General features: G+C 28.6%; 1 protein-coding gene across 5 annotated transcripts in view; it reads right to left on the reverse strand.

Moving 5' to 3' along the window:
* The window catches only part of LOC129965390 (dynein axonemal heavy chain 8-like), a 94,517-nt gene that overhangs the window by 54,951 nt on the left and 23,040 nt on the right, over positions 1–16,526 (reverse strand). For all 5 annotated transcript variants that reach the window (XM_056079229.1, XM_056079230.1, XM_056079228.1 and 2 more), the window contains exons 17-27: positions 14,245–14,331; positions 13,461–13,568; positions 13,177–13,311; positions 9,515–9,676; positions 8,595–8,841; positions 6,731–6,972; positions 5,131–5,271; positions 2,539–2,767; positions 1,917–2,059; positions 1,611–1,745; positions 876–998 (exon numbers count right to left, since the gene is read on the reverse strand). In XM_056079229.1, coding sequence (XP_055935204.1) covers positions 876–998; positions 1,611–1,745; positions 1,917–2,059; positions 2,539–2,767; positions 5,131–5,271; positions 6,731–6,972; positions 8,595–8,841; positions 9,515–9,676; positions 13,177–13,311; positions 13,461–13,568; positions 14,245–14,331 — 1,752 coding nt within the window. The remainder of the gene's footprint in view (positions 1–875; positions 999–1,610; positions 1,746–1,916; positions 2,060–2,538; positions 2,768–5,130; positions 5,272–6,730; positions 6,973–8,594; positions 8,842–9,514; positions 9,677–13,176; positions 13,312–13,460; positions 13,569–14,244; positions 14,332–16,526) is intronic.

Raw genomic sequence — 16,526 nt, forward strand, 5'->3', positions numbered from 1 at the left:
TAAGAAGTGTTTGACCAGAGCAGCTTAGCAATTGCAAATAGTGAAACCTTTATTTTCCTGGGAAGGATGAAACATTATACAAATTGATACAGAAATTGCCATTTTTGGTTTATTTTTAAAGTTACCGTCATAGTAGTATATGAATGGTCAATTCAAAACTCAACATTACAAAAGCACAGTTGCAGGAAATACTTCAAATTGGCATCATATAACATTCATGGATTCCAAGGACAGCTACAATAGGATCATGTTTCAGATCTAAGATTTTACAATTCAGGTAGAAATGGGTCCTATTCAAGTAGTAGACTAGACAAATGTTCATGTAATCTAGAAGGAAACATCAGTAGTCAAAATTATCACTTATAGAGCAATTTATATGAGAAATTCATCATCGATAAATTTTTTCCATAAAATTGTTTTGTAGCGCTTTCAAAAACTGATTAGTTAGTTATGATTTGTATAATAGTAGGCTGAATAGTGACCAATGCATTCAATTTATTTTGAATAGCATTGCATCTAAATTAATGGACGAATTGTCTTTGGCAGTACTTCCACAAAAAACAGTAAAGCATGAAAAAGCTGTATTTCTAAAAACAAAGAGCGAACTTGAACGAATGAGTTGGAAAAGAATCATTTGTAGAATCTTATTCTACAAATGACCCTTTTCCAACTCAATAATACATAATATTTTTTATTAATTAATTTATTGTCTTTCCTCTTAGAAGTGTTTAGTATAATCAAAGACAATTAGAAATTCATTATATTAAGAATTTGTAAAAAAAAAAAAAAAAAAAAAAAAAAAAAAAAAATCATTAATAATTTATTTATTTACTGTCAGAAAATTTTTGAATAATATAATAATTTTTTTTAAATACCTGATCTCCCCACTCATTAATTTCAGGCATATTGATGTCATCAATAAATATTGTCATTTTTTTCCCACCAGGAGGACCATATGTTGTTCCAACTTTCTTCTCAATAATACTTTCTACGGCTCTCTAAAATATATCAAAGAATAGAATTAATATTATTGAAAAAAATGTTCTTTTTCTTTCACGAAAATTAATATATAACATTAATATTTTTTTAATGAAAAAAAAAAACTTTTTCCCATAAAGTAATCAGATATTGTATTATATTTTTGATTTAAATCAAAGAGGAAGTTGGTAAAATGAATAACTTGAAAACCAGATTTATAAACACACTAAAATTGCTTTGATAAATATTCGAATAATTTTGCAGTATATAGTAATAGAAAAACCTCTCTGAAAAATGCTTCTTATTTTTATTTATTTATTTGCTTGTTTACAGTTATTTAATACTTGCCTAGCTGCCATCTAGAAAAGAAATAGATTTAAATAAAATGAATTGTTATTACATAAAAATTCTAAAAGACCCAACATGAAAATAAAATTTACTCAAATCAAAATCATACTGCATTTATTTATTACTTATTAGCATTGTATTCAAACATTAAAGGAACTATTCACCATATTGCATACAAGTATAAACAACTGAAATCCACATTTTAAATATGACACACTAATTCAGCTGAAATTACTCCTTTCTATAGAGAAAATTTTCATTCAACAAGAAAATTTTAAATGTACTTGGAACATCTCTGGTGTTGTGGCAGATGAAAAACTTAGGTTTTTCCATGTATATTCTTCAGGATCTGCAGAATTCAAATAACCTTTGATCATCACAGTTTTTGCAGTTCCCTGCTCCCCAATCAATAGCACAGACTATATATCAAAAATAAAGAAAAACAATTATTAACAAAATAGCAGGAAACAAATAAATAGATTTAAAAAAACTTTATATGATACATTTATATACAAACATAATATAAGTATAATTGTCTAAAATTATTTTTCATAAGTAATTAAACTTAAAATATAATTGCAATGTGTTACCTTTTGTTGTTTTGCTATGGTATCAATAAGGAAATTTGTTCTGACATTATCAACATTTGGAACAAGAATCGACGAAAATGTAGGCACACTGTCTGTTGGATATATATATTCCTCAACACGATTGGACCAATGCAACCAATTACCTAGAAATAAACAGATAACATAGAAAATATAAAATTAAACATAAAATTGTCAAATTGTTTTGCTTTTTTGGGTGTGATATCAGGGCCCGACTGGAGAAGTATTGAAGACAAATTATTTTACTTTCTCGTATATGAAGTTATACATTTTAGAAAAATGTCCGTTTTTCTGCGACAAAGATAACTCAAAAATGTTTTGAGCTATACAGATGAAATTTGGATTACGCTATTTGCAGGAAATTTGTAGATTCCTATTAAATTTTGAGCAAACTTCGTTCAGAGAAAGTGTCTGTCCAGCTGTCCGAAATATACATTAATATGGTAACTACAACTGGTCTAATTGTCCAAAGGTCTGTCTTCCAATGACTGTACAGAACAATTTTTCAGTGAATATAAATTTTTAAGCATGTCTCAATTATATTACCTCACAAATGTACCAAAAACTTATGCACATTGTCCATTATTTCGATAAAATCATATACCTTCAGAATCAACAAGATATTCAAATATGGTTTCTTTTGCAGCTGGAACTCTTTTAGGCAAATCAAGTTTAGGTTTATGCTTTACAAGAAATGCTTCCATTTTACTACGATCTTCCAATTCTAGAAGAGCTCCAAAAGACCACATCAAAGCAAAAATGAAAATTCTTTCGTAATGAACATTACTTATATCACTATCAGTTGGCAACAATCCATCCAATAAATCCATTGCCTGAAAAAAGGAAAAAAGTTTTAAGTATATTTTAATTAAAAATGTTATCTAAACATCAAATTAAATAGCTGTGAATATTTAAAGGATTTGATATTTCGAAAATTCAGTTATTTTTTCAAACATGTAGTGCAATTTATATGTTTAAACATCCCCTTCCACTTATTTTTTTTATTCAACAACAACAACAACAAAAATGGAATTTGTTCTTCAGTTTATTTAAATATACACAGTAGGGAATACCCGGGGCTAGTTGGTACCAGGGATAAATTGGCACTCGGCTAACAGCGCTGTTAAAAATCCCTAAATGGCAGTAGAAGTGGGAACAGAGTTAACAGGAACTACGACTTCATACGCTCAGAAGTTTTAAATCAGTTTCTTATGAATCTATAAACACTAGGGGTCAAATTATTATTTTTTGCTTGAAAAGTAATTATTTACCACTCACTTGATTTTCTTCTAGAGTATACAATATTAGCAATGAAGTTTATTGCATGATACATTTAGTATTTTGATGTTCATGAGCGTATTCATGAGTTTATATCTTAACAAATTTAATATTTTTGAAAAAAAAAATGGAATCAAAATACAAATGGCATGATGGGGTATGTTGGCACCAGACCAGGTGGGGCAGGTTGCCCTTGTGTTTTGAATGATACCGACGATTAATATTTTTTTTAGAGTCATGGTTAGAAACAGAAATAGTACGACAAATCGAGCTTCAACTCTCGGGAGACTATTTTTGAAGCAGTAAAAGAGATACTTCATAAAGAATTGTCGTATTTAAAGGCTGCTAAAAGTATGGGATACCTTTGCTTTCCCTAAAACGCTACTATCAAAAATTTTCAGAAACCAGGAGTGCCTATCAGCTACCTGGTAACACGAAACTTTTTCAGCTGTCAAGAGGAAGCTTATCTCACAGAATATGTAAAACGAGCCCGAGATGTTTATTTTGGTCTCAATCTGAAAGAAGTACACAAATTTACTTACCAGTTTGCTCTTTCATTAAAACGGAAAGTGCTTGCTTCATGGAAGTTTAGTTATATTAACGTCTTGTTTGAAAGCAACACTAGAGCTATTTGGGTATGGACTTCTTAATTTTGAATCACGGTCAGACAACGGGGACGACACCTGAGCTGACACTCCCCCCCCCTCCAAACTTTCACACCACAACAGTGGGAGAACACTTGGTTCCGACGGATTTAACGTGCACCAGAAACCCTTACAAGGCGGTTCTTCTATGGAATCGAGTCTCCTGTCTTTGCAGCTGCTGGAATAAGTCTACTGAATCCAGACATATTTCTCTTTCTGGAATTTCTTCCAAATTACGCAATGGACCATCTGTAAGCCACATCTAACGTATCTCAGTGACTCTTCGTTTCCGAATTGCATTTGATCTAATCTGATGCCTATTGACCCCGACGAAACTTCCGTAGCAGAGTATGAAAGAAATGACACTCAACTACTACAGGTTAATCATCCTCAGATCCTAAAGTTTTAAACCCACACACTGTTTCACCGTTGGAAGAACATGGCCATTATCAAAGGCTGGTACAAGACGAGAAATATGAAAAGGATAAAGGAAGAGGCAGGCAATTATTCTGACAGATACCCCAGTGAAAGATGCACTTCAACCAAAAAAAAAACAAGCTGCTATGATAAAAGGATTAAAAACAACTGTGAAAACCAAGACAAAAGTCGTATACAATAAACAAATTGAAGAAGGCAAGCTAAAAATTGGGAAAGTGGCAAAAGGTGAAATGCATAGAAAGAAAAGGAAATTCAAATGACAAATCTTTCATTCTGAATGGTGAAGAAGTGAAGAAGAATGGGTGTCTCCCGATAAAGACGTTTTTGATATCAACTGTGATTTGAGTGAGGACTCGGATTATTTGAATTTAGTAAAAGATCCGGAAGTTAATGATTTTATATTAGTGAAACTATTAATTGAAAATAAAAAAATTTCAAAATTTTCGTCGCTAAAATTTTGAACCAATAGTAATGTAAGAATGTGTTGGAATACATATCAGATATTTAATCATCACCAAAAAAAAAAAAAAAAATCATAATCAAAAGTGGTATGAACCTGCCCCGGTCTCCTCTACTATTATAAATTATTTTTTCTATTCCATCATTCTAATAATAGAAAAAAGATTAATCTATTTTTCAGAAGAAAACAAATCCAAAAGGAATGATTTTATTTCATTAGAAAGAATTATAATTATTAAGTGAAATGAATTGCTATACATATGTAAAATATTCATATAAAAAAAACAGTATTACACTCTAAAATTATTTTTTTAAGTATCATTATTTCACATTTAATTCCAATACAATAAAAATAATTTTAGAAACCATTCACTTACTTGTTTTATATAGTTGCATTCAAGTAATTCCATTTTGGGAATTAAAGATAACAATACATACTGGCATAAAGGTGCAAAAACTTTTCCAAAAAGACCTCTTAATATAGTTGCTTCAGCAGGTGAACGTAAACTAAGCCAGCCCTGTAAGTAAAATATGTGATTATCATTAAATTTTTTAAAAAATATAATGCACATTGTATGAATATTAAAGCTAAATTAATTTTCATATAAAATAGTTTTTATTACAATGGCATCCAAGTAACATAGGTGTATGACCAGTCATTTAAGATATTAACTAATCACAGAAAAGTTAGGGGACAGCCCAAATACTGAACATCCAAATTTTTTCATATTTATTTGATGAGCTGTTTGTTCAAAATCAATGAAATGTAACATATCATAAATGACACATCTATCTACAAATTAAAATGTGATAGTTTCCTTTTTTTTTGTTCTGTAAAATGCATAATAAAGGCTACATTACAAAAAAAAAATGGTCTGATTACTATTATAACTGCATCATAAAAAATGAAGACAGATACAAATGAATTAATAAAAAAAATTTAATGAAAACTGTTTTTAAAGTCAGAACATTCAAGAGGGAAAACATAATTTTCTGAAATATTAAAAATCAATAATGCTGTGTTCAACATTGATTTTTGGAATGAAGATTTCCATTTATATACTATCACAGTCATTGTGGAGGATTATACATTTAGCTTTACACATTTTCCTTTGCAGTGTCATTAGCGACGTTTCTTTATGATGGTGAACAGATAAAATGACATTTTGATTTCAGGATTTCTAATCATCAATACATGCATAAGATAATTTTATAACCATGCAATATTATTTCGCAACTGACTTTTTCTTTCCTATATATATTTGTATAAAAAATCATAAATTCCAAAGTCTAATTATCAATAATATTAAGGTTAATATCATGAGTATGTGATAGCTTATGATCACTTGAATACAGATTTTACTTCAGCAGTTCTAAAATTTTTCATACAAATTCACACAATTTCTCTTTATAAAAATATAGCAAAGTGCTGAAATTTTGAAAATAAGAGATTCAATATTCTTCACTACACATTGTAAAAAAATAAAAAATAGGAAATCAAATTTTTATTTTCTTCTACATCATGTATTAGGTTCTTTTCCATCAATGCTAATTTATTTCCAATGTAAGGTATAATTAAGGACATTTACTAGAGAGACATTTATTAAAGAGAAGGGCATTTATAATTGGTCCAAAATGACATGCTTGAAATTAATAAACTATCACACTGAGCAAATATGATTATGTCACAAAAAGAAATAAATACAAAATCTTACATTGGAAATAGATTAGCATGAGAAAGAGAAAATGAGAAAAGCTCTTATCACTGCATTAAACAGATTTCGTTTTTCCAGTGTAGCTTATTTCATCAGTAAACTTTTCATATTTTTCTTTCAAGTTCAACAATTATTTTTTATTGAGTTGTATGTATCATAAAATAATACTTAACATTATCTGGAAAAAAACTTATTAACTTTATTACATATGAATACAATGAACTAAATGTAACTAAATTAATTTATAAGAAATTTAACTTACTTCGAGGATGGGTTCCCAAAGTAGACCAGAAGAGCTCATATAAACCATCCCATTTCTAGATACAGTTGCTGGAGAAGCATTATCAATATTATGTGGCTCAAAAATAATTTTGCAAGTTGGAGACATTGGAATACGATCTCCATTTGCCAAAGTTAAAGTTTTATTGTCATCCAATACAGAGTTCAGATTTTCGATCCAAATTGCATCAACTGGGCCATCTAATATTAGCCATATATGTTCATCTAAAAAAAAAAAAGGAAAAGAAATATATTAAATTTAAAGAATGGCAGTTGCAGATTTTGGGAATCTATAGTCGCGGCCCTGCTACTGCTACAATTTAGAGGCTCTACCCAGAACCTATAAGTTGAGAGCCCCCACCCCCCACTTTCAAGAAAGGGACCACCCTTAATGCAAAATCCAAGAAGTGAATCTTTCTTCGCTCGATCCCCTTGAATAGACCAGCGAAGCAACTGGTATATCAGCCGCTTGATACACCATGGACCGAAAAGTACCACTTGTGTAATGGGTTGCTACTCATGACCAATATATGGGGTTTTTGGCTGTCCATGAGAAGTAAAAAATAAACAGAATGGCTATAGCTTCCTCTTGGGGAGCTCATTGACTTGCCGTTGAAGGATGACAGAGCATAGTACAAAGTAGGATTAATAGAGAACAGTAAAAAAATCCATGGGAACCTCGGGATTAGGACCCCAATACTCATCTAAAAAAGGTGCACTCCTGAGGGGATATTGAATCTAAAATAGCATTGAAAGTTTTGTTTCCATCCTATTTAGAAAGTCTTTTGTTTTCTGCTTTGTTTTAGCAATTTTTTAAATTCCTGCGAGAAATCCATTTGTAAAGTTGAAATGTCCCCCAAGAAAGAGAAAATCATGCCATTCTGAAAATTTTTGGCTATTTCTAAAAAACTACTCAGATTAAAAGTCTGCCAAATAATCCAGAGTTTAGTATGACAAACACAAGCACAACACATTTTTAAACAGCTAATTACCACAAATTACAAAATTTTTGTAAAATTATAGCAGTATTTCTTTGATGGGTGGATATTTAATGTGAGAAATAGCGCATTTGCATTTTTTTTGTTAAAAGATGAAAATTCAAGATGATTTCTAAGAACTTTTTGACACAGACAATGGGTTTCACGTATTATATATATATATTATTAACAATGGTTAATGATGAAGAACAGCTAAAATAAAGGTAATAGCTAGTAGAAAGCAAAGAATTGTTAAACTATCTAACTATTCAATAAATTATATATAAAATATTGCCAGACTTAAAAATTATTCTTAATAGATTTATCAGGAGGACTTCCAAGCCTACAAATTTCTCACACATTTTTGTGTGAGAAGTTTGAGCATTTAATCTGAGAGAGATCTGAAGCATTTAAATCCTAAATATTCTAGGATATTTGCAATCTCATCTTATATAATTTGATTAATATAATATTAGATTTTTACAGATATATTTTTATAATAATAGAAAATTTTCATTAATAGATTTGCTCTAAAAGAAAATTTGAGAAATATATTGAGTATATTTTACAAATCAGGAAATTCTAAATTTGTGAAAGTAAAAAAAGTCCAGAATTCTGAATATATCTAGACAAAATTCCATAGACTTCATATTGCAACTGTAACCATATCTCATAACTTACTTCAATCCTCCTCAAGTCCCACTGATGCTTCAGTACCAATTTAACAAATAACTTTGAGGTAAATTGATGTATGGAATGACTTTTAGTAATTTTCAATTACTGTTTCTTTTCAATAGGAAGTAATAAAACGCCACCAAACTATTCTTAAGAAATATAATTTTTGAAATCTTGATTTATGAACTTAAGTACCTTTTTTGGCTTTCAAAGTTCTTCGCCATAAAGTAGAAAATATACCATCAGTCCAGTCATTTGTTGCAACATCTAAGCGGCCAAACATCTGAGATGCTGTAATTGCTTTAGGATTCATCCTCATTTCTTTGTGTGGAGCTCCACAGTCTGTCATGGCTCTCATAAGGATTCTGATACAACATGTCTTCCCAGCACCACTGGGGCCAAGAGCCATCATACCATGCCGTACCATTTGAGTTTCATACAACTAAATAATAATAATAATAAAGAAAAAGAAAAGAAAAAAATTGAACTATAAAAAGTTAATATTGAGTATAATACTAAGAGGAATTCTGAAAGTTTAAATTTATTTAAAGAGAGAATATATTCAACATAGTTTTTTTTATAATCGATACTAAGTGCAAATAATTTAACAAATGCAAAGTTTAAAAATTATGCCATAAATAAGTAAATTAAGAAACAGTTTAGGTAAAAATCCTCCAACTGATTTGAACAAATAAACAAATATTAAAAAATAATTAATATGAAACCAACATATTATAAATACAAATCACATCTATTTCATTTACTATGATAATTTTTCTCCAAGAATAAAATTTATGAATGACAAAACACATTCTTAGAAAAAAAGATTGTAACTTTAAAATAATGTAGCCATAATATAAAATGAAAGTTTTTCACTATTTGAATTTTTTAGATATTGCTAATAGTGAACAGAACTGTATACATGGCAAACATAATTTTCGAAAAATATACAATGGGAATGAAATCAATTATATCCTCCGAGTATGAATAAATTCTTTAGAAAGTAGTCAAACAAAAATGTTCTTAAAATATAATAAATTTAATAAAATTCAGAAGTGATAAGCATATTGCAAGTCTTCTCAAGTTTTAACAACTAATTTCCAATAAATACATACCTGGATAACTTTTAAATTCCAAGGTGGATGATTAATTAAATTAGCTGCCTTAACTTGACGAGCGATAGCAACTTGCAGCTCTTCATATTCCACTGCTTCTTTGGTAATGCCAGGGAAAAGATCATTGATAAGACTTTCAAATAAAGGTTCGTCTTCATCAACCTAAAGTTCAGAGAGAATTGAAAAATGAATTGAAATAAAAAATATATATACATAGACAAAAAAAAAATTCTTTAAAGAGAGACAATTAGCAGCAAGTTCTATCTTTGACTTTTTCATACACTAACATCACCCAACTCATTCCAAGAGCCTGACTTCTTAGAAATTGTTATACAGGAAGCACCAAATTCCATAATTCATGTATCAGCACGACAAGTACATGCAGGGCAGGCCTGTAATTGATTGGAGTTTTGTTCTCAATTAGGTTCAGCACTTATAGATCCCCACATCCAAAAGTTATTGCTTCTCAGGCAACTAGGGATGGATTTAGTAGAGCAAATGTTCTTCATACATTTTTAAAAAGGATGCAAAATTAAGCTAAAAGATTCAATTGTTTTTTAATATACGGAATTTATAGAACCAAAATTGCAGATACCGATCGATTTTCAAATGAAATCCATCTCTTCATTCATTTACATGTGGGTATGATAACTGAAAAAAAAAAAAAAAACGAGCTAGAAAGGTAAAATGTAGCATATTATTTATCATCATAACTATATATCCATATTATATTTTGGACAAATCTATCAAAGCATTAATTGTCTATCGGCCTGTTTGTTCGTGGATCCATAAAAATTATAACTGATAAATGTTTTTTTAAAATGTAACAGTGACGTTTTCGAGAAATAAAATATGTTTTGTATTCTTGTCATCAAAATTCGAATTTTTCAAAAAAAACTTTTTGTTCCTTAATAGTAAAAAAGAATTGCTTACGTAGCAGTCTTCCTTATACTACGAAGTATATAACATGTCATATGGAGTAAGAATACCAGAAGGTAGAGGGGAGAACACACCTATGTTTATGTAATTCCAAATCTTTAGATTCCTACAATTTGGAAGAAAAAAAAATGTAGACTGAAATTTTGCTTCTTCTTTTTAATCGTGCTCCATTCCTTCTAAGGCTGTTTCTGAGTATATGATAACTGACGTCAAGAGCAGCAATGTTCTCTTACCAACTTTCGCGAATACTAACACAATAAGGCATGTCTTATTACAAAGAAGAAAACTAGATATCAGTATTGAAAATATTCTTGTCAACTAATGGAATTTATAGTTTAATCTAAATTTTTCACTTGGGGTTACAAAATTAAATACATTTATCTAAATCACTGTAACTTTGCGTTACAGTGATACTTACTATCAGCATTCATATATAAAGTGGCTCTCTAAAGTATTCGCAATGAAAATATTTATATAGCAATAATTAATGAAATACTGCTCTATTCATTAGTAAAATTTAATATTTCAGAATTAGATTTTTAAAACTCTATAGCAGTTTCATAATAAAATTTTATTATATATCTTAAAATGTGCAAAAACTTTAAAAAAAAATCAGTTATTAAAAAGAAGCAAAAATGTTAGTTCACAACTTTTCATTTTCTTTAGTCTTCACACGTTTAAAAGAGATGGATGCATATTAAGAAATATTGTGATACTTCCATGAATTAGTAAGATGTGTTGCAACATTCGCAGAAGCTTTTAAACTTTTGGGCATAGGAGACACTAATTTTTTGTTGTTGTTGTTGTTATTTCTACATCAATATTTCTTCATTCATCCGTATTATTTTTAGTTCGGGTTTCCTATTAATATTGTGTTTTCACACTCTAGCTTGAAGTTTTCTCCAAATCTGGCGACTGATAAGGTATTTTCAGATTTTGTGCAAAATTGCAGAGATGCAAGAGTCGAACGTTCAGAACAGCGTATTTAGGATTGTTATCCTAATAAAGATATCCAAATTTTTGACTTATAATTTTATATTATCTTTTAAAATATTGAAACAAAAACCATGGTCTATTATTCCATCAATAAATACCAAATTATCTAATCTTGATGCTGACATGCATTGCCAACTAAAATAAATAAATAAAAACCCTGTACAATATGTTTTACTATTACAACTTTAATTTTTATTATTTTTTTTCTTCTTCATGCAATCATATGTCCATCAAAACCGAAAACTTTAAATTTGTTTTAAGAATAAGATTTGATTTCAATGCATTTCAAGCTTATTTATCATTGAATTCTCAAAACAAAGTCCAAGCTATCAATTTTTGCCCTAACAAATTATTTCCCCTCTGAGCTAAATGATCACGTAATTTAGCTAATTTCGGCATTTATCAAACCTGTTTCAGTTAAAATGGATGTAGAAATCCTTTTAGTAAAATTTGCAGAAATCTTTACAGAACTCAAATGTGGATTTTTCACATTTGTTTTAAAAACTACAAGTCTCTTATTACACAAGATGGTAATTTGGTAAGATCTTTGGTTTGATCTTTCTTTGCCTTGTTTTGAATTTAGATTCCTTCTTAAAATTTTTTAACATATACTGCATTTTAGAATGGGATAAATGTACGATTCTGTGCCGAATGCCAATTGCATGCAGGTGATAAACCGGAATAATTAACACTACAATGATGAAAATAATCATTTTTCAAATGCTGCCTTTGTTTCTTTACAATTATGAGTAGATTTTAAATAATTAATGGAACATAGGAAAGTAAGAATTAAGATAGTTAAAGTCAAATTATTTTTTTAAATACCACCAAAATGAAAAAAAAATAGAAAAAAAAATGTGACACACAATAATTCTAATTTAAAACTTATTCAAAAAAATTCGATTTACAATAATTTCTGCGACGCATTTTATTTCTGTCTCTCGGCATTTTCTATTCATTACAAAAATAAAATTACATAAATAAAATCGTTTTTTTTTTTTTTTTTTTTTTTTAAATAATGCGGAGAGGATAAGAAAAAAATACTGAACTACATATACGAATTCAGTTTCAAGTTACGGCGTTCTTCCTTCACTTTTTAAAAGTTGTGCGAACACTTTTGGAAGCCAATGTATGTGAATAGCAGAGTAACAGTCAATTCATAATTGTATATTACCAAAAATGTGATACATATCTGCAACCCTGATCAGAAAACTATAAGGTAAAATTTTATTCTTTAGCTTATTGAGTTTTAAAATTACCGTGTTCACATGTAATCGAGTGAAAAGTGGAAATCTGTAAATGTAGAATAAAGACCGTAAACCAATTCTCACTCATTTCCAGTTCCCAGCATCTTGCACGCAGATAGACCTGCAGACATAGTTCTAAAAACTTTTTCTTCGAACTCAGGAGTTTGAAATTAAAGCCTCGAAGTTAAAGTTTTAGATAACATTATTTTTTCTTTTCGCCTTTCATACCCTAAAAAGTGCATACACAAACAAAACCCCGAGATATTCTAAGCTGGAAAAGAAGGGTAAAGGATTAAAAAATATTAGAAAAAATGAATGATGGGTAATTGTAGAATAGAAGGGGAAAAAAAAAAAAAAAGCTCTGAAATTTAATAAATTTTAACTACAGATAGTAAAAAAATGTTTAAACAAATTGTTCTTGAATTGAGTATACTTATTCATTATTACAATTCACAGTTTATTAAAACAAAAAGTTTTTACCAATTTAGAAAGATTCATAGAACTAAGTACGCTCATCACGATGGATGATTCACTTTCTTCTGGTCTGGAACGCTTTTGAGCTCCAAGTGTTCGCAACACAGACAAAATGTTTCTTAATCCAAAATCATAATGGACCTATAATAATTGATAATTAATAGGTAATAGGTATAATTTATAAACTTCTTAAGTATATATATATTCAATATGTAATGATGCTCCTGCACACTTTGAATAAAAGTGCAATTAAAAAAGTGTAAAAAAAATATATATTTATTCAAAAAAACCTGTTTTGTAAGCTGCTCCTCACAAAGTTTATATAATACAAAAAACTTCCTTGCAAGAATACTGTTTTCTTGGAAACCGCAACTGGCAAGTTTTACTCGCATAATGATCTGTAAATAAAAAGGATATTTACAACATTCAATAATCACCAGAAATAACATAATAGGTGTTTAAATATGTTTATTAAAAACTAGGAAAAAAATAGATAGTCTGATTAATTAAAATCTATTAAAATTTATCATAATATTTAAACTAATTATATTTAATACTTAAATTTACTTATTTAGAAAAATAACTAAAATGATTTCAAATATTTTCTTCATAAAGGCTTATGATTTCTGTTACCAACTAAATAGTTTTGATTTTATGCGTAGAATTTCAGACTCTCAAATCTATTAAAAATGTAACAAATCATAACATTTTGGGGCAAAACGTAAACAAACAAATAATATCAAGCAAAAGAATACATTTTTTAAATGTGACCATACAACAAAAATTAAAAAGTTATAAATTTTTATGAATATAAAAATAATAATAATAGAATAAAAATTATGAAATATTTGAGAATAAACAAATTGCAACAAATATTTAACACTCTCTTTTAACTAGTTGTAAATTTGGGAGATTTCAGAATAAACCATAAAAAATTTTCGTAGGAGGAAAATAAATTATGTAATATTTATATTTATATGAATAATTGTTAGAAAAAAGTAAAAAGTATCTTGACACAATCAACCATTTTTCAAAATCAAAATGAATTGATGAATTGTTATAATGATATCGTACCTGTCTGTCAGGAACCATCATTGCTACACTTCGAAACATTACTTTTAGATTTTCTGGTAATTCTTGTCTACCAGCATAGCCAGGATTCTAAAATAAAATTTTAAAAATCATAAGTAACGCAACACTGATGAGAAAATTGTATGATTTCCAGCATACATAAAAACTATTTTTTAAGATACCTAATGCTAATTACAAGAACAATTATATTCAGCTGATTAAAGGGTATCCTAAACAACTTCATTAAAACCATCTTACCAACATCGTCGAATATGAATAATGCTATAATTAAGGTGTTTAATTCATCACTCCTAAATCAGGAGAAAAATTAGAGGGATGCCACCTCAAAAATTTCTAGAATCTCGCCTTTTCTATAATAAAGATGCTATTCCTTTTCTCTCCCGCATAAAAACTGCGAATATCAAGCAAGTCTGTGAATGCCATGAGATTTCAGATTTTTATTTTCAGGATCCCGCTGATAACATTTTGTGATTCGTAGCGTCCAAAGCGTTTAAAAGCAGCAAAATATGCTTTTTAGAAGACTTTTCTTCACCCAATTGAAACCAAAATTTGATACAGTACAACAATTGTAGTAAAAGATACAAAATTTCATTTTATCTACATCATCGCATTTTTGAGTTATCGCGTTTACAATTTTATTGCAAATGTACAAAAACCTCAGACGGTTAATATATAGACCAATTTAATTCAAAATTTGATAAGGATCTACACTTCGCATGCTAAAACCAAATGCTAAATTTTATACATATAATTAATTACTTTTCGTATTTATTTGTATTCGAACCAACAAGCAACTTTCCTCTGAACGGATTTCATTCAAAATTTGATAAAAATCGATGAATTTAGTGTAATAACCACATAAAAAATTTCAAGTATCAGGCTTGAAGTGTTTTTGAATTACTGTATTTACATGTAGTAGGACATAGTAAAAAAAAAAAAAAAAAAAAGAGTTTTTCAGAATAAAAGAGGTCTCACATATTTAGATTCGTCAGAAATCGTGAGTTTGAATGTCCTGACGATAGCAATATTTTCCTTTTGAATATAAATATAGAAGAAAGTAAAAAGAAGATATTTATCTTTTAATGATGCCAAACAGAACAGAACATATCATAAAAAATCATGACTTTATGTTTGTTACCTGAAATTGTCACGAAACATCTATTGTTTTGGTTATTGTATGTCAAATAAATACGGAAGAACCTACTATATTAACATATTTTTGTTTGATATTGTACCTTATCCCTGACAGCAGATTTCTATAACATTAGTATGCAATTATCTTTTCATTTTGTATATAACTATTCGGAAATTTACTTTTTGGATGAGCTTTGTATAGTTCAATTACTTTCAAATTATAATGTTCATTTATCATGTTATGAGTACTTACTTTATTTTAGTAATATAATTCTGAAATCATTAATTATATTTTGCCCCTAATATTCCTACAAACTCCTAGGCATGAATTTTATAAAATACTGTTATTTTAATAAAATCATTTGACATAAAATTTTTAAAAAAGCAATGTTCAGTTGTGTTGGTTTTAATGTTGTTGATTCAACTGACTAATTCTTGTTTTAGAGTTACCGAACAAACAATCAATTCGATTGATGTTTGGAAATACAATAAAGGAAATAAACAAAATGACAGCAGCATAAAAAGTGTTTTCTACCAGTGCTGCAAGTTTTCAATGTTGACATATTCTATTTGTAATGACATTTGGCTTAATTTTGTTAAACATGACCTTTTGAAAAAGAATATCATTTACAATATGGTAAAACTTCTAGAGTGTACTATGTATTTTGTCAATAATGACATTTGATTACTTTTGGCTAATTGGAAGTGCACAATTATCTACAAAATTGAAATATTCTAAAGAAATAAAATTGCCATCATAATCATTGAAGCATGTATTAGGCATCTTTTTCATTAAGTTATTCCCCATCAAAATCTCACTTTGTCCCATGCCTGAAGTAATAAAAAATCACCCTTATATCAAGCCCAATTACATTTTCTTGACATACCTTCACAATCCATTTTTAAGAATTAAGTATTCAAGTTCCATCTTCCTAGAATACTGATTACAATTTTAACATGCCATGTTATTCATTAGATGATCCTAATAAAAACTGATATAGATATACAAAGAGCTTTAATTTTAGATGATAAGATTTGTTATAATTAAATTTGATTAAATTTTGTACATTATTTATAAAACAATTTAAATATTTTTTTACATTACATTTAACTGGAAAAAATAAATTAAT

Source organism: Argiope bruennichi, chromosome 4, assembly GCF_947563725.1.
Source record: "Argiope bruennichi chromosome 4, qqArgBrue1.1, whole genome shotgun sequence".
NCBI lineage: Eukaryota > Metazoa > Arthropoda > Arachnida > Araneae > Araneidae > Argiope > Argiope bruennichi.